Source organism: Ipomoea nil, unplaced genomic scaffold (genome assembly GCF_001879475.1).
Source record: "Ipomoea nil cultivar Tokyo-kokei standard unplaced genomic scaffold, Asagao_1.1 scaffold0256, whole genome shotgun sequence".
Taxonomy (NCBI): Eukaryota; Viridiplantae; Streptophyta; class Magnoliopsida; order Solanales; family Convolvulaceae; genus Ipomoea; species Ipomoea nil.
Window position 1 is genome coordinate 52,223 of NW_017616684.1, and position 25,571 is coordinate 77,793.

Below are 25,571 nucleotides of genomic sequence, written 5' to 3' on the forward strand. Positions count from 1 at the left end.
ACTTTTTATACATCTGTCACTTATTTACCGGATGTCTTAAAGGGATGAAGATGAGAAAGAATATATATATGGGGGAGATGATGCATCCGCAGAAGTTTAATTGTGGAAAAATAATGTGAAAAGTAGAGTAGTAGTTTGAGGAATGATTAATCAATGACATATAGTACATATCATTAATAAATTGTGAAATAGTTAAAGAATAGCAAAAAGTATAGTAGTAATTTGAGGAATGATTAATCAATGACATGTGACATTATTTTATCTAATTATATTTTCATGTGTATAATTCAATGACTAATTTGACTCGTACTCATAATTTTTTTTTTTGAATACCTTTCTCCTTGTAAAAAAATTTTTCAAGCCTTCAAATAATTTTTGTTTTTAAAGCCAAATTCCACAGTTGCAATAAAACAATGATTTGACTCTTACCGATCCCATCGATCCAGCACATAAAGTCAATCTTTATCCACTGATTTGGATATTGATTCAAACATGGTAATTGGTAACTGATTCAGATACGAAATTTTACTATAAGTAGCCATATGCACACGACAGGATCTCCTAAGCTCTACCGGTCGTTTAAATCCCCTTTCTGATTTGTTTTCCGAAACGCATTGTGCATTTGTTAGGGTTCTGAGAATGGGTTCACCGAAGAAGCCATTGGTTTTTGCGTACTATGTGACAGGACATGGATTTGGGCATGCTACTCGCGTTGTTGAGGTGAATTACAAACTCATTTTAGAACCTTTTAAAATCCATGAAATGCATGTTTTGATGTTCACTAGATACTTGCAGACAAATGCATGTTGAGATAGCTGAAAATGAGGTACAAAAACCATATGAGATTATGAACATCCCTCATTTTGATCTGCCACAATGAGTGTGAAATGGGATTGTTCATTGTTTTGATAGTTGTGGTTGATTCTTGTGGATAGGATCTTGGATGGTAAAGAGTAGAAATTCTAGGACTAGAATCATAGGCGCATAGTTTAAGTTGCTTTTGTTGATGCCAGAGGGAAATCATTTGCTCCGTTGGGATTTTTTTTTGTCTTGTCTGCATTATCACCTTTAAGCCTTTTTTTTTTTCATCATATGTTTTGGAAATAATTTTTTTTTTTTTAAATTCTAAATGAATAATCCTGGCTGCTTTTTGCAATGTCAAGAATGAAATAAAGGTTTATTTTTTCTCTAGCTGCATTGGTGCCTGGCCAGTCTCCATTTTCTGGTTTCTGAAAATAATAGTTTCATGTTACTATGTGGTTCTTTTGCCTGTTTTAAATCGGATCATTCTTGCCAGTTAACATGCCTAGGCCTTGTGATATTTTTTCCCATATATTGGGGGAACAACATTTATTCTGGCTTCAGTAATGGAATTATTCTGATGTGATTTGCATTATTTCTTACTCATTGGTACCCTGCAAATTGGACCTCCAACCCTGAAATAACAATTGAGACTTGCAGCATGCTCTTGGAGAATCATTATTGTGCCATTTCCTGTTTTTCTCTGAGTTGTTTGGTTGGATGAAACAAATTGACCTACACATGTATGTTATCTCAAATTGACATGACATGGTGGCCCAACTTCCATCTGCCATAATATATGGACAGTTGGAGTTTTGTTAGAAATAGTACATAGGCTGTGTTTGTGAGAGCTTTTAGCTTTTTGAAGAGCTTTTAGGGGTGTTATCAGGTTAAAAGGCACTTTTTTTGTGTTTGGTAAACAAGTTTTTAAATTAGCTTTTAGGATTTGCCCCTTTGGTAAAGAGCTTTTTAGATTAGCTTTTGATCCCAACAAGGTGGGAATAGCTCTTTGAGAATAGCTTTTTAGGGTGTAAGTTCAAATGATGACTGACTCCTGTCTAACCCTATTCCATCGTAATATATTATATTTGTTATACTTCAAAATATCCATATTTCATCCTAATATATATTTTTTATTAACTTCCCAATGTTGTGTTTATATTTAACTAAAAGCATTTCTTGCAATTGACTTAATTAGTTAATTAGATAGGTGATTTAAAAAAAAAAAAAAAAATTCACTCATCTAGATTAGTATCCTAAAAAAATATTTGGAAAAAATGCTACTAAAAATTATGTCATTTTACATATTCCAACAACTGACTGCTAGTAACTGACTAACAACTAATACAAACAATTAACACCTAAAAGCTATTAGCCAATATTTGTTCCCATCTTTTTAGTACACTGAGAGAGCTAATTTCCTTTTACCTTGGTACTAAAAAAGAAAGAAAGACAAAAAAAAGAAAAAAGAAAAAAAGAAGCTAAAAGCTAATCTAACAACTAATCCCCAAACAGGCACATAATGATCCATTCTTTTGATGTACTTGTAAGTAATCTTTTGATTTTCTTTGCTAGCTTGCTTTGTATATTCTGATGTATAGACATGCCAAGTTTTCTATTTGTACATTATCTCAAATTTATTAGTATAATGTAATATAATCTTTGACAGATGTCCAGCTCCAACCTGAATTTGCTTGTTCAATTAATTTATTTATCTATTATCTAATTTGATTTGAATTGATTTGTGTCCTTTATATTTGATCTAACCTATGAATATCTAATTATCTATGACATAACTTGTCAGTATCTTTGGTACATTGTCAGGACATCCCATTTACTATGATGGTCTTAAACTTTGCTATCATTGCTCACTAATAGATCACTTATTCTAAGGAACTTTACCCATTGTTGAGATTGTTTGAATATACAGATTGTTCGTAACCTCATTCTAGCTGGGCATGAAGTTCATGTGGTCACTGGCGCTCCCAACTATGTTTACACTTCTGAGATACAGTCACCGCAACTATTTATTCGAAAGGTAAATATAGTTACTTTATAAGGAAAGTATATATTGTTGTCAGTCAGATCCTCTTTCTCCTTGTATAGTATTTCATTAATTAGTGTTCTTAGTTATAGTGGTGAAGATGAAGTGTGTGTAACATGTCCTCTTCTTTACTCTCATAAGCAAATAGATAAATTACTGCTTACTCCACGTTGTGTTAGCTGAACGTATTGATGAATATTACGAAAGTTGGATGCATGGGAGCCCTATCTTTATATGAAAATGTCTAACTTATGGTTGTGTTGTTGTCTTGTTGAATAGATTTTCATTCAAATTTTATAGAAGATAAAAAAGGCGAATGTTTTTCTTTGTGCTAGAAAAATGTTGAAGAATGGATTGAACCTTTTAATGATGCATACTTGAATCACATGAAATGAAACCTATGCAAGTTTTGTTCATCACTCATTTTCTATGGAGTCCAGAAACAATATTACAGTACCAGTTGCATATATTCTCAGTTCAGTTTTCATATTTAGTAGATAAATTCAGAAATATTTGGTTTGCATTTCCACTGGATAAAAGCCACAGGTTATCCATTTTAATGATACATACATATTTAGTGGCTTTTACATGCATATTATAACACATGTGCATGTGCAGGTGCTGCTGGACTGTGGAGCTGTTCAAGCAGATGCTTTGACAGTTGACCGTCTTGCTTCACTTGAAAAGGTTTGATCATATCTGCTGAAAATCAACTGAAAAACAATAGTAGCTAAATACTGCCCCTGCTTTCATTTTTGCAATAAGGATTATCATTGAATCTAGGTTATTTCCTGATTTTTTGCCAGTACATTGAAACAGCTGTAGTCCCTCGGGAAGAAATATTGGCCACAGAAGTTGATTGGTTGAAATCTATCAAGGCTGACTTTGTGGTAAAGTTGTAGAGCAATACCTTGTTTTTTATTTTATCCTGATTGTGTCTCGTCATTTGACTGGCAGGGAGAATGAATAAGCATCACTTTAGAAATAATTAGTATGCAGTATTTATTTGTACAATTCATGTATTTATTTTAATTTGTTAAGTGTTTGAGGTAGCATATTTTCTCTTTATTTATTTGTCTTTGATTCATCAGTTTGTTATAACTCCATGCACAAGGTGAAAAATTTTCAAAATTGTTGCACAAAGATTATGCATTTCTTTTAGACCATGAGAAGCCAACAACTCCCTTCCTGGTGGTTGTGCCTCAATGAATGGGCACTAGCCTTTGGCACCTGAAAATATACAGTTTCAAATACATCAACCACTCTGAGTGGTGTCTATTTAGTTAAAGCCTGACATGGTTTTAGGTTTTTCTGGGTATCATTCTTGAACGATCCATATAAGTACTCACTTGAATTCAGGTAAATCAGGTTTTTGGTACAGCAGTCCAAGCTTCACTGTATTCAATAACAATACATTTTCCAAGTACTTGTCCTCATTTTTTTATGTGAGCACTTTTCAAACCGGTTATCTCTTTGTCACATAGGTTTCAGATGTTGTTCCTGTTGCTTGCCGAGCAGCGGCAAATGCTGGAATACCTGCGGTTTGTTGCACCAATTTCAGGTAGATTGGTAGAAGTGTTGTAATGACTTGTCCATTTCCACTTCAAATGGTCTACAGAATATCATGGTTGCATATATATATATATATATATATATATATATATATATATATATATATATATATATATATATATATATATATATATATATATATATATATATATATATATATATATATATATCAAATCAGTTGTCTGCTTTTAAACCTAATTTGTATTCTGTATGAAAAAAATATATGAATTCTATTTTTTCTTCATTGCTTAGAGAACCCATAGTTACCATTTCTCAAACAGAAATTAGTTACAAAATTTTGTCTTAAATATATATCAGATAACTGAGTTAGCAAAGGCTGTTTCAGGAGTTTGGGATTCTTTTCTTTGAAAACCATTTTCTTTTTTCTTTTGTCTAAGGGTAAGGGCTAGGTATCCCTCCAACCAGTTCTAATTATGGAGGGGTGGACCTACCTTTACACTGGTGGAGAGGAGGGGGGAGGGGGGGGGGGGGGGGGAGGGGGGATTTAAAGTGTACTGTTCGGACTGTTGATCATTAAGTATGCCTTTAAGAAGTTTAATAGTTGGTTCATGTTATATAGGATATTAATCTTTTTTGTAGGTCTAATGGCACTACTTATCCTTTTAGTTTTCTTTAATTAAAGGAACAATCCCTACTAATCAGACATCCTTGCTACCCAACAATTATGCTGCTACTGTAGTTTTTTATTTATTTATTTTTTTTTTATAACTTTTATATGTGGAGGAGTTCTCTTCCCTCATCCACAATAAAGGATACTGAAAGTGTTCTTTTTTGTAGTTTAGCAGCTCTAATTACCCTTCTAGTTTTCTTTAATCAATGGAACAATCCTCACTAATCAGACATCCTTGTTAGTGACACTGCTGCTACTGTAGAAGTTTTCATTTTGTATGTGAAGTACATTTCTTTCCACACCCATTATAAAGGTCTCAATGAATAAAAGAAAATAATAAATGGAAGATGAGTTGTCGTCTGTGTAAAATGAAACTAAAGGAAAATCTGTTTGCTGCTCATCATCACTGACTAACTGTAAAGGCGGTTTCTTCATTGAAACATTTACTAGGACTGAGGTCTGATATATTTCAGTAAACATGGGTTCCACTCAAATTACAACAATGCTCACTACAATTACATCCCCCTTTTAAGACTATTCTTTTAATTATCCTCGATACATTCTAATTATGTCATATTCTGTCTATGATGTCTTTTCTTAGTGGCTAGAAATGAATCTTATATTTCTTCTCCCCCCATACTCTTTTTAATACCTTGGCAGTTGGGATTTCATCTATGCTGAATATGTAATGGCAGCAGGAATACAAAACCGCTCAATAATCTGGCAGGTGATTCCCATTTTTACCTGAGTTCTGCATCCAGAATATGATGTTTAGTTTTCTTTCATTTGCCCATCTTCCCTTTAATCAGTGAAGATAAAAGAGAGATTTTACATATGTGTATATTTGTGTTTTTCTCTTGATAACTTTATCATTTAGTGCTAATTTCAATGTGACAATTGGTCAATTGGGACAGAGGCTAGGAGACTACATAGCACAACTTATATTGACTTAATATTATGCTAAAACCAATTAATTTCTATTGCATATGATGACTTCTAAAATGATTATTTATATTTTGACAACTAAGATATTTGGCATTGATGATGATACGTGCAGATAGCAGAGGATTACTCTCATTGTGAGTTTCTAATTCGTCTGCCAGGGTACTGCCCAAGTATGTTAATTCCATTTGTCTACAGCTATTTTGAGAAGTGTTGATTTGCTTCTTTACTTTCCTTTACTGGTTCATTGTCTCAACTTCATTTCTTCTTGTCTTATACATTCAATTTTAAGATGAGTTCATGCATTATGTGTTTATAGATCTTCCTTCTGTAGTTTATGTTCAATCCTCTGCATGTTGGTGTTAACACAAAATAAAAATTCACTTTGCAGTGCCTGCTTTTAGAGATGTCATTGATGTACCTCTTGTTGTAAGAAGGTTGCACAAATCTCGTGCAGAGGTACACATTGTAGTATTATCATCCTTTAAGCAAGCAAGCAAATACTTCTAGTTATACATTTTCTTTACTTTTATTTTTTATTTCTTCATTTAGGTTAGGAAAGAGCTTGGAATTGGGGATGATGTCAAACTTCTTGTTTATAATTTTGGCGGGCAGGTAATAGTTTCTTAGACTCCATTCCTTTTCTTTTAATAAATCCTCACGTATATTTTCACTGACGATACTTTTTAAATTTGCTGCCTTACTTCAGAGTTTTTTGATTGAGTTTCTTGAAAATGTGGCTTCTTCCTCTTATCTAGCCTTAAAAGCCTTCTAATTTTTAGTGTTTGGCCTGACTTCTATTTTGGAGTAGATGAGTAGTAACCCCATAATAAATTGGGCCAAACAACCACCAACTTATAGTGTCAATGAGGTCTATACCTTTTTGTATTATAATGCTTTAGCATTTAAAATCTTTAGAGCTATAGGGTTATTGTTAATTTGTTATGGGTGTATTTTTATATGTTTTAGATGACCAAATCTGGAAAAAAAAAAAAAAAAACCCATAGCGTAGCATGACATGCCATCCTTTTTGCAGCTAGCTGGATGGCAGCTAAAAAAGGAGTATCTACCTGATGGATGGATATGTTTGGTCAGTTTTCCTGATTCTCTGTGTCTTGTGTTTTTTTCCTTGTTTCATTTGAAATGCATTTTGGTTTTGGTAACAAAAGTTTATGGTCATTGTTCTGGTTAAAGGTTTGTGGTGCTTCTGAAGGGCAAGAGCTGCCTCCTAATTTTGTAAAACTCCCTAAAGATTTTTATACACCTGATGCTATTGCTGCTTCAGACGTCATGCTTGGTAAATTTTGCTTCCCTTAAGGAGTTCAAATATTGTGTTGCACATGACAAAACTGTAGTTAAATTTCAAATTCTCTTTGTTCAGGTAAAATTGGATATGGCACATCTAGTGAAGCTTTGGCATACAAAGTGCCATTTGTATTTGTGCGTAGAGATTATTTTAACGAAGAACCATTTTTGAGGAATCTAGTTGAGGTAAAATAGTTGCTGACAGGCTGGTATTTTCTCTTTGCTGGCTTAAGATTTCGATTTCATGTTATTATTATGTATTCTATACAGCACTACCAAGGGGGTGTAGAGATGATACGTAGGGATTTGCTCGCTGGAAACTGGGCTCCCTACCTTCAACGGGCTATAACTTTGAAACCGTGTTATGAAGGAGGCATTAATGGTGGTGAGGTATCTGATTTCATCTGAATCTTTATACTGTGGTTTCTTTATTTTAAAATGATAGTAGCAAGCTTGAGTGCAAACCTCTAGAAGAACAGATAAGGAATAAGGCCTAAACATATGAGCTTATACATTGGATTTTTGTTAATTCCTAAGGTGAAGATTCCTATCCTCAAGATTAGCCTTATGCAAACTGAATTTTGAAGTTTGATTTGGTTGGTCTAATAAATCTCATTTTGAAGTTGGAAGTGGCAAGTTTCTTCATTTTTAAAGCTTTTTATCTTTTTCTTTTAATTTATCTGCTATTTCTATTTTCCTTTCAAATTATAATATGAACTTTAGTAGTTTAGTTTCGTTTCTCTCAGTTTAATCTATCTGCTATGATTTTGTTTTTGATGTTCGTTTAGGTGGCTGCTCGCATACTTCAGGATACAGCCTATGGAAATAATCGAGCTTCAGATAAAGTAATGATCACTGGAACTTCATATTAAACTTTCATCTGTCTTCTCCCCTTGTCTCTTTTTACTTGCACTATGTTTGGATGGATGGAAAATTGGGAGTATGAACATGGGGTAAAAGATTTGATTTCCTCTTATTTTTGTGAGATAAAAAAGGGATGGGAAGTTCATAAGGAGAAAATTAACCTATCCTATCATATATTTCCTGTTCAAAAGCTTAGAAAAATACCTTGTGTTCAGGCAGCTCTCTGTCTCACACATCTAGAGAGAATACTCCACCCTTTAAATACAAGCTAGAGGACATATGATATGGAAACAAGTTTCCATATAACTCCTCACTCAAAACCCTAATCTCTAAGCTTCCTAATATGTAAGAATTCCATATTTGAATATTCCATAACATTTCCTTTCCAAAATGGGAAGAAATTGAGGAGGAAATTTGACCCTCATTTCCTCAGCATGCACTATACATTCAAGTGATTCAACCTGTCTCCTCTTGCAATCTCAATAGGTGCACCACCTTCCTTTCTCACTCCTCTCTTTCTTCTCATCCAAACACAAATTTCTCCTTCATTTTACTTTCCCTTCTTTGTTCTTTGGTTTTCTTTCACTCTTTCTACATTTTAGTATGAAAGTAACTAAGGATCCAGTTCAAACATACATTCATATGAAGTGTTGACAACTGAATAGTTAGGTTTATCTATAGGGTTGTGTCTGTTTATGAATAGGTAGGTACAGTTACGTATTTGTGTGTGTGTATGTATATATATATATATGTACCGTGTTTCTATATTAGAAACAGAAAATATAGAATTAATTGTAACCTTTCAATTTCATATACATTCTCATTCCTGATTCTTCATTATTGTTTCTGCCTAACTTGCGGGTGGTGTTATTCTCCACCCGCCCGACCATTTCGTCTTCCAAATTCAACATGGTATCAGAGCCTACTTTTCTAGGGTATTTCAAACATCAAAATTGTATTTTTCAGTTGCATGAACAATGATGAACAGTAAAGTTACTATTCACGCAAACCCTAAATGTTCAAATTACTTGCTTTTGGTGAGTTCTTTTGTCAAATTGGTGTTATCCATCCCTTCTACCGTCTCCGGCGAGCCTGACCCAGCAAGCGGCATCGCCATCTCTTCCGCCACGCGCCGCCGCCATTGTCGGACCTCCGATCGCATGCGCCGGCGCGTGAGGCAGTCTCCAGCGGATTTTTCCGGCAAGACTCTCCAGTTCTGCTCGTTGGCTCTCCTCCATTCCTTCTGTGCCTGTGATGTATTTTTCCGGTGAAGATTTTCCAGATTGTTGTTTTGCCCTTTGGACTTTTTGGTGAAGTTTTGAGGCTTTTTTGGGTTTGTTGCCAACTTCTTTCCGGGGTGCTTCTGGTATAACCATATTTGTTTCTTTGTTTTTGGTATACCATATTTATTCCCTAGGGTTTTCAAGTGTGGTACCTTTTGTTTATTTCCGGAAGCCTCTTTTGTTATTCACTTATCCTATAAAGGGTATAAACAACAATCATGTGGTGTTCTCGGTATTCATACTTCATTCTTTGGGTGTATCTGTCATTACTTTGGGCTCTACTACATCCCCTTTGCTGCTCATGATTTGTTTGCTCTGCCGTCCTTGATGAAGATTGTTGATTGGCAAATCCTAGAGTGCTTATGTTGCTGTGAGGGTGTTCGTGTTAATCTTCACCATTGGGGCCTTCATTCCCAAGGGTTGTGTATAGCATTGTCCCTCTGAAGCCATCCAACACTGTTATTCTCTAACTGCTTTTAATCTTCATTTGTAATTTAAAGTAAGGTTAGTGTATGTTTTAATTCAAGCTTGGAACTTCTAGATGTTCCAGCTTGAGGGGGAGTGTTGAAAACTAAATAGTTAGGTTTATCTATAGGGTTGTGTCTGTTTATGACTAGGTGTTAGTTTATGGATAGGTATTTACAGTTATGTATTTGTATATATATATATATATATATATATATATATATATATATATATATATATATATGTACTGTGTTTCTGTATTAGAAACAGAAAATATAGAATTAATTGTAACCTTTCAATTTCATATACATTCTCTCATTCCTGATTCTTCATTATTGCTTCCGAGTTCCGCCTAACTGGCGGGTGGTGTTATTCTCCATCCGCCAGGCCATTCCATCTTCCAAATTCAACATGAAGAATATAGAATAAATGTAAGAGAAAAATGAACAAAATGTCATAAGGATTTTAACATAGAAACCACAGAGGTAAAAATCATCAAAGTTAAGCTAAATTTCACTAGATGGTACATTGTACATGTACAAAATGTGGATGACCTTGGTGGTCTCTGTTTAAAATATTTGCAATAGAGTGTTTTCTGTCTAAATTAAACTTAGGGAAAATTGCATTTTTGGTCCTCTAGTTATACCCGTGGTACAAACTTAGTCCCTAAGTTATATGTGTGACCATCTTTAACCCCTAAGTTATGTACAAAGTGGCGATTTTAGTCTCTCGGGGACTATTCCTACCACCAATTTGTCACTATTAAGTGACTGATTTGGTCTTTCAAGGACTGAAATCGTCACTCCATGCGTAACTTAGGGGTTAAAATGGTCACGCATATAACTCAGGTTTTAAGTCTGTACTACGGGTATAACTAGAGGACCAAAAATGCAATTTTTCCTTAAACTTATTTATATAACGATACTTTCCCTCACACTTGTTATAATTACCCCTACTTTGTTGCAACTTTCCTCCCTAATTATGTGCCTTTTGATTAATCCTCTTTGAACTCCTCTTCCTAGACTGTGTTTTCATTTGGAATAGTGGATATCATCCCAACACCAACCTTTCACTTACTTGGACTGTGGGTGCTAACACGTTAGATTGTAGCTTGGTGCAGAGCACAAAGAGAGTATCTGCAAAGCATTGAGGATACAGTTCATATTGGTTTCCTTTCATTGGGCATTAGTCCCTTCAAGTTCTATTCTGTACTCATTATTCATAATGTGGCTTGAAACTGGCTTTATTCTTGCTTCCAGAAACTAGTGAATGAAATCATCTTACTATTATTTTTGTGCTTTGATTTTCAGTTTAGTGGAGCCAGGAGGTTGAGAGATGCTATTGTACTTGGATATCAGCTCCAAAGAATTCCTGGGACAGATATTGCTGTTCCAGATTGGTATTCACTTGCCCAAACTGAACTTAGTTCTCGTTCACAATCAGCAAATCATAATGCTGTTGACTCCAACATTAAATCAATAGAGTAATTTATCAATCCATCTTTATCTGCACAAGTGCAGTTGTTTTGTTTTCCCTTGATTTTATGGCTCATTCTTGATTCTTCGGTAAAACACATTTTGCAAATCTGCAGAACTGAAGACTTTGTGATTCTTCATGGGCATCATCGTGGCCTTCCAGACACAATAGGTTTCTTAAAGACCTTGGCAGAACTACAATCAATGAATCCTGTGAGTAGTAAAAGTCCACAAACACGTGAGCATCTAGCTGCTGTTGCAATGCTGAACTGGGAGGTATATTTAGTTTACTTTAGTTTTGTTTTAAGTATAAATTTTACTCATTGCATCTTATGGACTGAAAACTCATCATTGTGTATGCATCACATTCTCTCCTCTTCCTATCCTTTATTAACTTTATTGCACAGCAACAAAAACTCCAAAAGCTTTGCAACACAGAAATTCCACTACTGTCTCTCTCCTTATCTCATCTTCTGATTCTTTTACTTTATTTGCAATTTGATTTTTTTTTTTAATTTGCTCATCAGATTTCTGGAATTTCATAAGTTTGTTGGAGGTAACTAGTTCTATTCCAAAATTAGTACAGGGTAATATTTCTATAACCTGCAAATTAAAAGATCACAATTAGGGAAGAGAAAACATTTGCAACAAATTTTACAAGTAAAAAGCACGAACATTTCATAAGTCTGAAATTTCACTACTATGCAAAGAAGATGAACACTAGTGGTGTTTTGAAGATTGCTTGAGGTTAGTGTTGATGAATGTCTTGGCTTTTTGTTCTCCAATCTGTTTGTGTAGACCTCTCAGAAGTCTAAGGAATTAATTTCACTTTTCTTATTTAAAAGTGACAGCCAGTCAATTAGGAGAACTACAGGACAGGATGTAGTATTGCTGACAAACAATAATACTCCCAGCAATGAGATAAATGATTAGACATGTTTGTTTTTGTACGAAATCCGAGTCTCAATTAACCATTGGAATTGAAGAAAATAACGAAACCTCACGAAACAAACTCTAAACTAAACATAGCATAAAAGCAATTGTTTTCCCACTACTAACTTTTCCGCATCAGTTATGGCATGTTTCTATTTTTTTTTATATATTTTTTTTTACCATTTTATCTGTCAATACTTTTTTCAGGAAGACATAATTGTTTCCAGAGCTCCAGGGAGGTTGGATGTGATGGGAGGGATTGCAGACTATTCAGGAAGCCTGGTTCTGCAGGTTCTATACATTTTCCCTTTATTGTCCAAGTGCTGTTGAGCTGAAAACCATAAACTGCTTTTGCTTTGATGATTGTGCTTTTGTGTCTTCAAAGTGACTTAATACCATATTGCTCTTAGTAAAATTAGCTACTATAATGCTCTATTGATTGTTCAATACCATGCTTCTTATAATTTAAAATATTTAATTGAGGGATTGGTTTATGCCTTCTATTAAGAGTCCCACATTGATAAAATAGGAGATAATATATGGGTTTATAAGGCCATGGTTAGACTAGTTAATTGGTTGGTTTCAATCTTTTAGTGTGGTTTGACCCCCATGTGCATTATAGCCCAGTTGAGTGACCTTGGCCCAATCTTAGTTTATAACACCTTCCATGTCCTTTCTTCTGACTACATCATGTACTGTGGTAGTGCTTAACATTTATGGTATTGCTTCCATCATTCTCTTGTGTTTCCTTTTTCCCTACAGATGCCCACTAGAGAAGCATGTCATGTTGCCATCCAGAGAAATCATCCAACCAAGCACAAGTTGTGGAAGCATGCTCAGGCTAGGCAGCCAACAGAAGGGCCCATCCCTGTTCTTCAAATTGTATGTATTACTAGGCTTTCTCCTATATCATCGAGTTAAGTATGAGATGCAACTTGATGAATCTGGATGCTACAATTTAACTTCTAAATTGTAATTCATTTTAAAACATTTTAATTTAAATTAGTGCATTAATGCTTATATCGATTATCTTCCTTCATAATGCTACAGTAATTTTTTTCTTTACTCAATGAGGCTTTCTTTAAATTTTCATTTCTTCTATAACCTCAGGGAAACAGTTGATTTTGTAAAATTGCTCACTGATCTCTGGATTTACACTTCCTTCTTGATACAAGGATTTGGGACTTAACTGTTTTTTTTTTTTTTTTTTTTTTTTTTTTTTTTCATTTTATCTTAAATGTATTTCGTTAGCTTTACTGTCCGTTCATGAAGTGTTATTGATTCTTGCTTCATTTTGTAAGCAAATATCCCTTTTAAATATTAGAGCTTTTACATATACTTGCCTTTAAAGACATGAAGTATTCTATTATCCCAACATAGGCATGGTGAGAATCATGAAGACTTCTCTTTGAATAACTATTTTTTAACTTGTTATGATGATGATTGTTTGGAGTCATAGTAGAAGCTTTTGTTTAATTGATGTTTCAGATAAAATTTTGGGATTCTGGAAGCCCAAGTAACTTAAAAGTTTTTGGAAAGCTGCTATTTTATGTAAGGTTGAAAAGGTTTTCAGATAGTTAAAAACAGAATAAGCTCCACCACAATGTGGCAGAAGGAGCATTAGAGTTTCCATCAGGATGAAAACCCCTTTTTTGTTTGAATGAAATGTAGAAGTCTTGAAAGAATTGGGATTCTCCATAGAGTTGTTGAAAATGAGTGCAGAAAGGCTTTTCAGTCAACATTTATTTTGTGTCTGGAATGGATTGCTCCTTTCTTCTTATCTCTTCTGGCAGTGTGATAAGCTATAAGTCTAGTTGGCTTCTGTATTGTTGGAAGAAATTAATGTAATAAGATTTTGGTTTGAATTAATCATGTTCTCCTCATTACCATTTGTTATCAGGTTTCATTCGGTTCGGAGCTAGGGATCCGTGCACCAACTTTTGACATGGACCTTTCCGACTTCATGGATGGTGACCAGCCTATGTCATATGAGAAAGCATACAAATATTTTTCCCGTGATCCATCTCAAAGGTAATTGATTGTTTTTTTGTATTTCAGCTTTGGCTTTTACAATTTGATGATGCAGACTTCAACTCAATAATGGCTTCCATTCTAGGTGGGCTGCATATGTTGCTGGAACAATACTGGTCTTAATGACTGAGTTGGGTGTTCGTTTTTCAGACAGTATTAGCATGCTGGTTTGGTTCTTTTTTTTTTTTCCTTTTTTTTTTTTGTGTTCATTATTGATCTGGTAGTTTTTCTGTGTTCTTCATTATTAAGGAGTCTTTCAACTTTTTATCACCTCCAGAATTTAATAAATAGCACAAGGATGACTATTGACACGAGCATAGAGTCCGGCGCAGCGCACAACGCCCGTGCAGCATCCCGGGGCCCCTCATGCCCCGCGGATCAGCCTTTACCCACATACGAGCCAATCTGGTTTCGCCCTGCAATAAGCTCATCAGGGAAGCGGCAACAGCTCCCAACCAGCTGTGCCCTTCGATCGCATTCGTCCCCTTCATAGTCAAGTCCAAGACTAGCGACAGGCTCCCCAAACTTAATCGGGTCGGCGTGCCTAACTCGGCCAGACCTTAGCTTCTAAGGTAGAACAACCCTTAATGCTATTGGTGCGCCCCCTTCACCCGCATAGCATTGTTAACCAGTTGGCCGTTTCCACATTCTTTGGGTCTTTACACGGTCACGGAAAAACAGTTCGTGACACTCTCCCCCACCTAACATCTAGCACGCCCTCGTGCTAGGGGAGATGGCCTCTACCCAAGGATCGCCGTACTTAATATTGCATACGCGCCGCAAACGCCTGGACATCTCATGAAGAGTAGTTCGACTAAGCTGGTGGCCACTCGAGTCCCCTTTCCTCGCGAGACCCATCCGCCCCATGCGGACCAACGGAGTGGAGCCGTCATCAGCACGTGCGCATGCCTCATGCCACATGCCACCGTGCTCGCATAATCTTCACCGTTGAGGATCCCACCATAACGCGCAGCAATATAAGTACATCCCGCTCTGATACCACTTTGACGCGGGCATAGAGTCCGGCGCAGCGCAAGCGCTCGTGCGGCATCCCGGGGCCCCTCATAATTTCGTGACCGAGGATGAGGCTAGAAGACTCGGTCTTAGTTGGACGAAGGGGGAAGGTTGGCTCAAGACCGTGAATGCAAGAGCTCAACCACTTAATGGCGTAGCCCGTGGCGTCGAGTTACGTTTAGGCACTTGGAGAGGCCAAGTGAATTTCTCGGTGGCACCAATGGACGACTTCAAGGTCGTACTTGGGATGGATTTCTTTCGGCAAGTCACAGCAATTCCTATGCCATCGTTTAGCACGATGTACATTTTGGAGAAGGGGTCTCCATGCATGATCCCCACCATAGAGGGGCCGGAGAAGAAGGCGAACGAGGCACGTCAATTGTCGGCAATGCAAGTTACGAAAGGGATCAAGAAGGGCGAGCCGACATTTGTAGCCGTACTTGACATGGACGACGAAAGTAAGGAGACTTCGGTCGTTCCCCCATTGATTCAAGTTGTCCTTGAGGAAAATAAGGACGTGATGCCCGAGAAGCTGCCCAAGGAGCTTCCACCAAGGAGGGAGGTGGATCATGCAATCGAGTTAGAGCCGGGTGCCAAGCCACCCGCTATGGCACCCTATCGCATGTCACCCAGTGAGCTTGAGGAATTAAGGCGACAACTCAATGAGTTATTGGACAGGGGCATGTTACGACTGTCGAAAGCACCCTTCGGCGCACCAGTCCTATTTCAAAAGAAGCATGATGGGTTGTTGAGGATGTGCGTTGATTACCGAGCACTTAACAAGGTAACAATTAAAAATCGCTATCCCATTCCATTGATTGCCGATCTCTTTGATCGACTTGGAGGAACCAAGATCTATACGAAGATGGACTTGCAAAAAGGCTACTACCAGGTCCGAATCGCCGAAGGAGATGAGCCCAAGACGGCATGCGTCACTCGCTATGGTTCGTTCAAATGGATGGTCATGCCATTCAGATTAACCAATGCGCTAGCGACGTTTTGCACGCTGATGAACAAGATCTTTCAGCCGTACTTGGATCAATTTGTGCTGGTGTACCTGGACGACATCGTTGTCTATAGCAACTCGATCGAAGAACATGCCGAGCATCTACGGACCGTCTTCAAAGTAATTCGAGAAAATAAACTATACGTGAAGCGGGAAAAGTGCACCTTTGCCACAAAGGAGGTACATTTCTTGGGGCATATCATTGGATATGGAAGGCTAAATATGGATCAAGCCAAGGTCCAAGCGATCGTTGAATGGGAAGCACCAACTAAGGTAACGGAACTTCGATCGTTCCTTGGCTTAGTAAATTATTATCGATGGTTCATTGAGGGCTACTCAAAGAGGACAGCATTGCTTACGGACCTTCTCAAGAAAGGGAAAACGTGGGATTGGTCCGACGCTTGCAAAAGGGCATTCGAGGACTTAAAAGTCGCGGTAAGCCAAGAACCCGTCCTTGCCTTACCCGGCTTTAGCAAACCCTTTGAGGTCCACACCGATGCGTCTGATTTCGCTATTGGAGGAGTTTTAATGCAAGACATGCTCCCCATAGCATTTGAAAGCCGCAAATTGAACGATGCCAAACGACGCTATACGGTGCAAGAAAATGAGATGACAGCCGTAGTGCATTGCTTAAGAGTATGGTGTCATTACTTACTTGGAGCCCACTTCACCATCAAAACGGACAATGTGGCTACAAGTTACTTCCAAACGCAAAAGAAGTTGTCCCCAAAACATGCACGTTGGCAAGATTTTCTTGCGGAGTTTGATTACTCTTTAGAGTACAAGCCCGGCAAGGCCAACGTCGTGGCCGATGCATTGAGTAGAAAGGCGGAGCTTGCAGCCATAAGTCGAGCCAAGGGGGACATGATTGAACGAATCAAGGAGGGACTTCAACATGACCCCATAGCGAAAGAATTGGTGAAGTTACAATGCGGCAAGACACAACGGTTTTAGGTAGAGGACTGTTGAAAACTAAAGGGTTAGGTTTATCTATAGGGTTGTGTCTGTTTATGAATAGGTGTCGGTTATGGGTAGTTACTTACAGTTATGTATTTGTGTATATATATGTACTGTGTTTCTGTATTAGAAACAGAGAGAATCTACTAATATAATTTCAGTTTTATATTCATTTCCTAGTCTTGATTCTTTATATTGCTTCCGCCTAACTGGCGGGTGGTATTATTCTCCACCCGCCAGGCCATTCCATCTTCCAAATTCAACATGGTATCAGAGCCTACTTTCCTAGGGTATTTCAAACATCAAAGTTGTATTTTTCCTTATGATGTATTCTCCGTTGAAAATTCCAGATTGTTGTTTTGCCCTTGGACCTTTTGGTGAAGTTTGAAGGCTTTTTGGGTTGGTTGGCAAACCTCTTTCCGGGGTGTTTTTGGTATAACCGTATTTGTTTCTTTATATTCGGTATACCATACTTAGTCCCTAGGGTTTTCATGTTTGGCACCTTGTTTATTTCCGGAAGCTTCTTTTGTTATTCACTTATCCTATAAGAGGTATAAACAACAATCATGTGGTTTTCTCGGTATTCATACAACAATCTATGGGCTCTACTACATCCCCTTTGCTGCTCATGATTTGGTTGCTCTGCTGTTCTTGATGGAGATTGTTGATTGGCAAATCCTAGAATGCTTATGTTGCTGTGAGGGTGTTCGTGTTAATCTTCGCCCTTGGTGACTTCATTCCCAAGGTTGTTTGTGACAAGCTTCGCCCTGGTGCCTTCATTCCCAAGGGTTGTTTATAGCATTGTTCCTCCGAAGCCATCCAACACTATTATTCTCTAGCTGCTTTTAATCTTCATTTGTAATGTAGAGTGCATGTTTTAATCCAAGCTTGGAACTTCTAGATGTTCCAGCTTGAGGGGGAGTGTTGAAAACTAAAGGGTTAGGTTTATCTATAGGGTTGTGTCTGTTTATGAATAGGTGTCAGTTATGGGTAGTTACTTACAGTTATGTATTTGTGTATATATATGTACTGTGTTTCTGTATTAGAAACAGAGAGAATCTACCAATATAATTTCAGTTTTATATTCATTTCCTAGTCTTGATTCTTTATATTGCTTCCGCCTAACTGGCGGGTGGTATTATTCTCCACCCGCCAGGCCATTCCATCTTCCAAATTCAACATGGTATCAGAGCCTACTTTCCTAGGGTATTTCAAACATCAAAGTTGTATTTTTCCTTATGATGTATTCTCCGTTGAAAATTCCAGATTGTTGTTTTGCCCTTGGACCTTTTGGTGAAGTTTGAAGGCTTTTTGGGTTGGTTGGCAAACCTCTTTCCGGGGTGTTTTTGGTATAACCGTATTTGTTTCTTTATATTCGGTATACCATACTTAGTCCCTAGGGTTTTCATGTTTGGCACCTTGTTTATTTCCGGAAGCTTCTTTTGTTATTCACTTATCCTATAAGAGGTATAAACAACAATCATGTGGTTTTCTCGGTATTCATACAACAATCTATGGGCTCTACTACATCCCCTTTGCTGCTCATGATTTGGTTGCTCTGCCGTTCTTGATGGAGATTGTTGATTGGCAAATCCTAGAATGCTTATGTTGCTGTGAGGGTGTTCGTGTTAATCTTCGCCCTTGGTGACTTCATTCCCAAGGTTGTTTGTGACAAGCTTCGCCCTGGTGCCTTCATTCCCAAGGGTTGTTTATAGCATTGTTCCTCCGAAGCCATCCAACACTGTTATTCTCTAGCTGCTTTTAATCTTCATTTGTAATGTAGAGTGTATGTTTTAATCCAAGCTTGGAACTTCTAGATGTTCCAGCTTGAGGGGGAGTGTTGAAAACTAAAGGGTTAGGTTTATCTATAGGGTTGTGTCTGTTTATGAATAGGTGTCAGTTATGGGTAGTTACTTACAGTTATGTATTTGTGTATATATATGTACTGTGTTTCTGTATTAGAAACAGAGAGAATCTACCAATATAATTTCAGTTTTATATTCATTTCCTAGTCTTGATTCTTTATATTGCTTCCGCCTAACTGGCGGGTGGTATTATTCTCCACCCGCCAGGCCATTCCATCTTCCAAATTCAACAAGGACGACCTACTTTACACTGAGGGACGAAGAATTTTCGTCCCAAAGTGGGGAAACTTGCGACGGGACATCATTCACGAATGCCACAATACTAAATGGGCGGGGCATCCCGGTCAAAAGCGTACGATGGCACTAGTAGAAGCAACTTACTTTTTGCCGAGGATGCGCGACACTGTGGAGCTTTACGTGAAGACTTGTCTTGTGTGCGAACAAGACAAGATAGAGAACAAGCGATCCGCCGGCCTATTAGAGCCTTTACCCATCCCCGAGAGGCCATGGGACTCTATATCCATGGACTTCATCACAGCTTTACCAAAATCCGAAGGGTATGAGTCCATTATGGTGATCATCGATCGTTTCTCCAAATATGGGACATTCGTTCCATGCACCAAGGAATGCACAACGGAGGAGGCGGCACGGCCATTCTTCAAGAATGTGGTGAAATATTGGGGCTTGCCGAGGAATATAATAAGTGATAGGGACCCCCGTTTCACCGGCAAGTTGTGGCGCGGACGTTATTCAAAATTTTAGGTACAGCGCTCAACTTCTCTACCAGCTTTCACCCCCAAACTGAAAGGGTGAATGGTCTACTAGAGTGCTATTTGCGGCACTTCGTGGGCGCTAACCAACGAGATTGGGCCAAGTTGCTTGATATTGCCCAATTCTCTTACAACTTGCAGCGGAGTGAGGCAATGGGGAGGAGTCTGTTCGAGATTGTCATGGGACAACAACCATTGACTACACACACTTTGATCACCTCACTCCAAGATACGCAAAGCCCGGGAGCGGTTAGGATGGCCAAAGTGTGGGAGGAACAAGCCGATCTAGCCCGCTTGTGCTTGGAAAAGGCTCGCAAACGCATGAAGAAATGGGCGGACGAGAAGAGAATGCGGCAAGAGTACACCGTTGGAGATCTAGCCCTCGTCATATTCTTGCCACAACAGTTTAAGGCATTTCGAGGCTTACACAAAGGGCTAGTTCGAAGATACGAAGGGCCGTTCCCGATTGTCGCTAAGGTAGGTAAGGTTTCTTATCGCCTTGACCTACCAAGTTCCCTTAAAATTCATCCAGTCTTCCATGTGAGCATGCTAAAGCCGTATCACAAAGACATGGAAGACCCAAGTCGAGGGATATCTCATAGAGCACCACTCATTGTAACGAAGTCATTTGATCAAGACATAGACGAGGTGCTTGCATCAAAGGTAGTTCGAAAAAGGGGAGTTCCACCTCAATCGTACTACCTCATTAAATGGAAGGGATTGCCTGAGTCCGAAGCATCATGGGAACCGGAGGAAGACTTGTGGCAATTTCGAGACAGTTTGGAAGCATACAAGGCGACGAGGACGCCGCCAAATTAGGTGGGGGAGGATGTAGCGCTCGGACAGTGTTCGTACGAGATTCAGAGGTTTGCCACGCCACTCTAGAATTTTCTAGAGCTTGTACATATCATCCCTTAGCTTGTAGAATAGTTTGGAAGCATGTACATAACACTAGAAGATGTAGGGAGCTTTAGAATATTCTAGAACATTGTGAAATCCTCTTGGTTGTATAGAAAAGTATGGAGGATTCTAGAGAATGAATCTTAGCCGTACGATCAAATCGATCTCCACCGTCCATTGAGGAGTGGAATGGGTATAAATACCCCTTAAGGGGGCCTCATTTGTAACCATCCAAGCAAAGTTCGAGTGCTCAAGTAATCTAAGTTCCCTTTGAAGCTTTCAAGTACTTTTGCGATATTCTTGCCTTACTTGTTTTCCTAGCCATCCCACCGATTACTTAGCATACTTTCGACGGTCGAACGAGAGGCTCACTTCGCTATTTGAGAGGGGATAAATAGTTTTAGTTATCCTACAATGTTACACAATCTTCCGTTCTCAATGTCACTTATGATATTTGGTTCCAAATTTCACATTTATAAGTTAATTTATGGATTTATTAATAGATACTTATGTTAAACTGTCTAGCAGCATGACTGATTCAATTATTAACTTTATGTTTTATTTGTTTGAAAACCTTTCCCATGTGGCATTTGAAGAATATATCTGCTATCTGTTGTCTTCTTTGTCATGCATTCTTTGGTTTGTCCAATGTGGTTTGAGTTTTGTTTCCTTTAGTTTAGTCACCTTGATGATAAGATAAGGGATATTTTAATAAGGACCCCTGAGCCTAGGCACTAGCACTTGACCCTCCATTGTTTCATATATTACAGCAAAGCCTTTCATTTTGCTTTACAGTATTGTAAATAGTTCAAAAAATTTGATTCCGATTCTCTCTTTGAATGCCATTCTTCCTTGTTATGTTGGCATTAAAAATGAATAAGTTTCTAGTAAGGTAAGTGTTTAATCATAATAATATCAAGATATATTTATTATATTTAACAATAACTTATTACAACACGCCTAAATAAAGGGGATTAGGGGAACTAAACAGAGATTAGCACATCCCACCTGGGATTGATCACAGTGGTGATCAACCCATTTGACAGCAAGTCCTCAGGCCTTAGCAACTCAGTTATTATCATGTGGTCCAAGTGAAACTATCTCCATTGACTATTACCCCAGATAAGTGACAGGAATTAATAAAATGATTACAGATATCTTCTGGGGTACCTGAAGGTAAAGGTGTATCATCTTCTGCGTCTATTGAAGTTGCCAGCATGTCTGCTGTCGCTGCTGCCCATGGTACTATTTTCTTCTGCTTCTCCTCCCCCCCGGCTCCTCTTCTCTTCCTGTCTTTGGTATTAGCGTAGTCAAATTTCATCACAAACAATTGTTTTTTCATTGGTTTGATGGATATGGTTTTCATGACTTTCAATTCTGGGAATAAGCTTTCTTTCTTCTTTCTTGTTTTTTTTTTTTCCATATTTTACAAAATTACAAGAGTGGGGCACAACCCTGGGAAGATCATGAGTTTTCCTAGCTAGGCTCTAAATTGATTGTCACAATCATGAACTTGCATGTCATATTATTTGAAGTGTACTGATTTTTCTTGTGCTTGCAGGATTGGAAATTTCTCCAAGGGATCTTGCTTTGCTCTGCCAAAAGGCATGTCTCTCTTAAACCTTGTCCATTTTGCATTCAGTCTAAGATCAGAACTCCTCATTATCACATTGTTGTCAAGAGTTATCCAATTTTTAAAATTCATTAGGTAGAAAACTATGTTGTTGGAGCTCCATGCGGAGTTATGGATCAGATGGCTTCTGCATGTGGTGAAGAAAACAAACTTCTTGCGATGGTGTGTCAGGTAAGCTTCATGTTTTATGCTAAACTTTCAATGTAACATGCAACATCAAATCCAAAATTCAATGTGATTCTGTCTTTCATTTAGCCTGCTGAGGTACTTGGACTTGTGGAAATTCCACTCTATATCCGATTCTGGGGAATTGATTCTGGAATACGACATAGGTATGCCTTCTTTATACTATTGTTAATTTTTTTTTCTAGCAACTCTTTAAGATTGGGACAACCTTGCACCTTTAATTTCACAACATTCAGTGATAGAGAATTTGACCTCAGTTAATTAAGCAACATTTTATAAAATATTTACAACACCTTACCTATGAAAATAGAAGAAATGAAGATTTTACCTATCGGAAGTCCCGAACTCAGGTGAACCAATTCTAAACAGTGTCATATTTTAAGAATCTTTGCCATTTTGTATGCTTATTGATAGCAAAGCTTTAACTGATTGAAAATTCTCTTTCTTGTGTATGCAAATTTCATCTTAATGCCTTTACTTTCCCTTCCTTTTATCAACCACTGAATTGGGAGAAGCTCAACTCATTTCCTGTAGTTAATTGTTACAGCTATTTTTTAGTCATCCATTGGTTCTGTTCCCACAGTCTTTTCACACTGAAATGAGCACTGTACCAAGTATTTCATCTATATTCTTTATAATAATATATTATAGTACGTTGCAGTGTTGGTGGTGGAGATTACAAATCAGTCAGAATAGGGACATACATGGGTAGGAAGATGATTAAGTCCATGGCGTCTGAATGGTTGCATTCCTCAATGTCAAACAACTTTGCTGAGCAGGGTGACGATATTAACTCTGATGAATTAGATGACGGAAGCAGGAAACTATTTGAAACCGAGGCTTCTCTTGGTTACCTATGCAATCTCTCACCTCATAGGTTTGTTGTGTGCGTTTCTTTTTACTATTCTGTTTTGCTTTTACACTCCTCACAAAATTCACATTATCAATCCTAGATATGAAGTTGCTTATGCAAGCAGACTACCAGAATCTGTGTCTGGGAAGGAGTTTGTTCAGAAGTATGCTGATCATGATGACTCTGTCACAAAAATTGACGAAAACCTCGGTTATGCAGTACAAGCCCCCACCAGGCATCCAGTTTATGAGAATTTTAGAGTAAAGGTATACACGTAAAGGCATCCAGTTTATGATTCTCATCCATTCCATTTTAGATAGATTAAACTACACTCACATTGTAACCCTACTAGAATGCTAACCTAGACGTAAATGCAATTTTAACTGCTGTCCAGGCTTTTAAAGCATTATTGTCTGCTGCACATTCTGATCATCAACTCTACTCTCTTGGGCAGCTAATGTATCAGGTATATTTATTTATAAATCTCAAACGTTCGTTTTCTGTGCTTGTTTAGTCGAGGTTCTCCAGAATGCATGAGCGCCTAGACCATAGACTAGCAATTCTTGCTTCACACCTCATGTCCCTCGCTTTTTACTACGTATTTATACTCATTTGCTCAAAAAGTGTATGTGTGTACCACATTATCGTATCTCTGACTTATCGCATGCATGTACAGTGCCATTACAGCTACAGCGCTTGTGGACTAGGGTCAGACGGGACAGATAGGTTGGTTGGATTGGTCCAAGAAATGCAGCACCTTAAATCACCAAAATCTGGTGATGCAAGTTTGTTTGGAGCAAAGATTACTGGTGGTGGTTCTGGGGGGACTGTATGTATCATCGGGAGAAACTGCACGAGAAGTAGTGAACAACTGTTTGAGGTAGATTTTCTATCATCCTTTCTTTGAATCATAATCATCACAAATGCAAAGAATTTTAGTTTAAAATTAGGATATTTCAGCAATGCAGTGTTTGTTTATTATATATTATTGTAGTGATATAAGGGGTATTGTTAAGAAGGTTTTATGATTTTTGTAGATTCAAAGGAGATACAAAGCTGCGACAGGGTATTTGCCATATGTTTTCGAAGGTTCTTCGCCAGGTGCTGGGAAGTTCGGTTACATGAGAATAAGACTCCGTTCTTCTTTGTCCAAATGATGCTAAAAATGTAAAATTCTCCAAAATTTGGAATTGTTATAATATTATTGTTGTTGTTTAGTACTTTTGTAGCATTTATTTTCCAAAATTTATAAATTATAATACATTTTCCAAAATGATTGGTATCCGTTATGAATAAATTTTGATTTTTAGTTTTTTCTTTTCTTTTCCATGAATAAGTTATTATGTTCACATTTACTTTAAGAAGTTTGTATTGCAAATAATAATACATTTAACTATAGTGTATACTCAATGTGATATCTTAGATATTTTTAAAATTGTTAATAACACAATTTTATAATAAATATTTAAAAAAAAATGCTTGAAACATATTATATTTGTTTATGTTGACTTTTGAAAACAAATTTTTACGATTTATAATTAAATTTTTTATTAAATACTTGTAAATACATACTCCGTATAAGTAATGCCCTAATGATTTTCTAGTTGAATTATTCGTATATTTAGTCAAAATATAATTGAAAATACTAATTCCTAATTTGTTAACAGCTATATATTTTAATCACAAACTATTTATAAATAAAATCAATTCAAACATATTAAAATACTAGTTTTAAAAAACTAAATCTCATGAAGTTCCCGGAAGAAACTCTAGAATACCTTATGCATATAACTCAAGATTTGCAGCCCTCGGCCAGGTAGAAAATCAGAATAACCAGTATGGTGAATCAGCTCAACAGACAGGGTTTACCAGCCCACCGCGACTATTTGCGGACAAAGGCAAGACTACTATCAACCCACAGACAGAAGAGACGTATAATGGAGAGAACAAAGGCACAGGATCGGAATAACCCACCAGACATCAGGACTAATTACCAAGTGGAACTGGAGCTGTCTGGAGCTATATCTTGGCGTCCCTTGGC

The 25,571-nt window shown here is 37.4% G+C and overlaps 1 protein-coding gene across 2 annotated transcripts; it reads left to right on the forward strand.

Annotated features, from left to right (window-relative positions):
- Window positions 1-410: 410 nt before the first annotated feature.
- On the forward strand, window positions 411-24,747 carry LOC109146777 (L-arabinokinase-like). 2 transcript variants are annotated; one of them, XM_019294432.1, is made up of 30 exons: window positions 411-495; window positions 630-720; window positions 2,732-2,839; window positions 3,464-3,532; window positions 3,652-3,735; window positions 4,330-4,406; window positions 5,709-5,775; window positions 6,106-6,163; window positions 6,382-6,449; window positions 6,543-6,605; window positions 7,027-7,080; window positions 7,185-7,287; window positions 7,372-7,481; window positions 7,566-7,685; window positions 8,084-8,140; window positions 11,218-11,390; window positions 11,499-11,658; window positions 12,523-12,606; window positions 13,078-13,197; window positions 14,216-14,346; window positions 14,432-14,513; window positions 22,013-22,100; window positions 22,420-22,463; window positions 22,567-22,662; window positions 22,747-22,823; window positions 23,339-23,554; window positions 23,631-23,796; window positions 23,925-23,996; window positions 24,207-24,410; window positions 24,568-24,747. In XM_019294432.1, exons 2-30 carry the CDS (start codon window positions 640-642, stop codon window positions 24,685-24,687), a joined length of 2,952 nt encoding a protein of 983 aa, XP_019149977.1. In that variant the 5' UTR covers window positions 411-495; window positions 630-639; the 3' UTR covers window positions 24,688-24,747. The 2 variants fall into 2 exon arrangements, with proteins under 2 accessions (XP_019149977.1, XP_019149983.1); XM_019294438.1 differs by lacking the exon at window positions 411-495 and adding an exon at window positions 508-548 and having other exon boundaries at window positions 624-720.
- Window positions 24,748-25,571: the final 824 nt, after the last annotated feature.

Excerpts from the sequence above, each read along its gene's own strand:
- LOC109146777 (XM_019294432.1), top strand. The coding sequence starts at position 640 with ATGGGTTCACCGAAGAAGCCATTGGTTTTTGCGTACTATGTGACAGGA. Across the intron at positions 721-2,731 it reads ATGCTACTCGCGTTGTTGAG|ATTGTTCGTAACCTCATTCT; the intron begins GTGAATTACAAA and ends TTGAATATACAG. Across the intron at positions 23,997-24,206 it reads TTGGGCAGCTAATGTATCAG|TGCCATTACAGCTACAGCGC; the intron begins GTATATTTATTT and ends ATGCATGTACAG.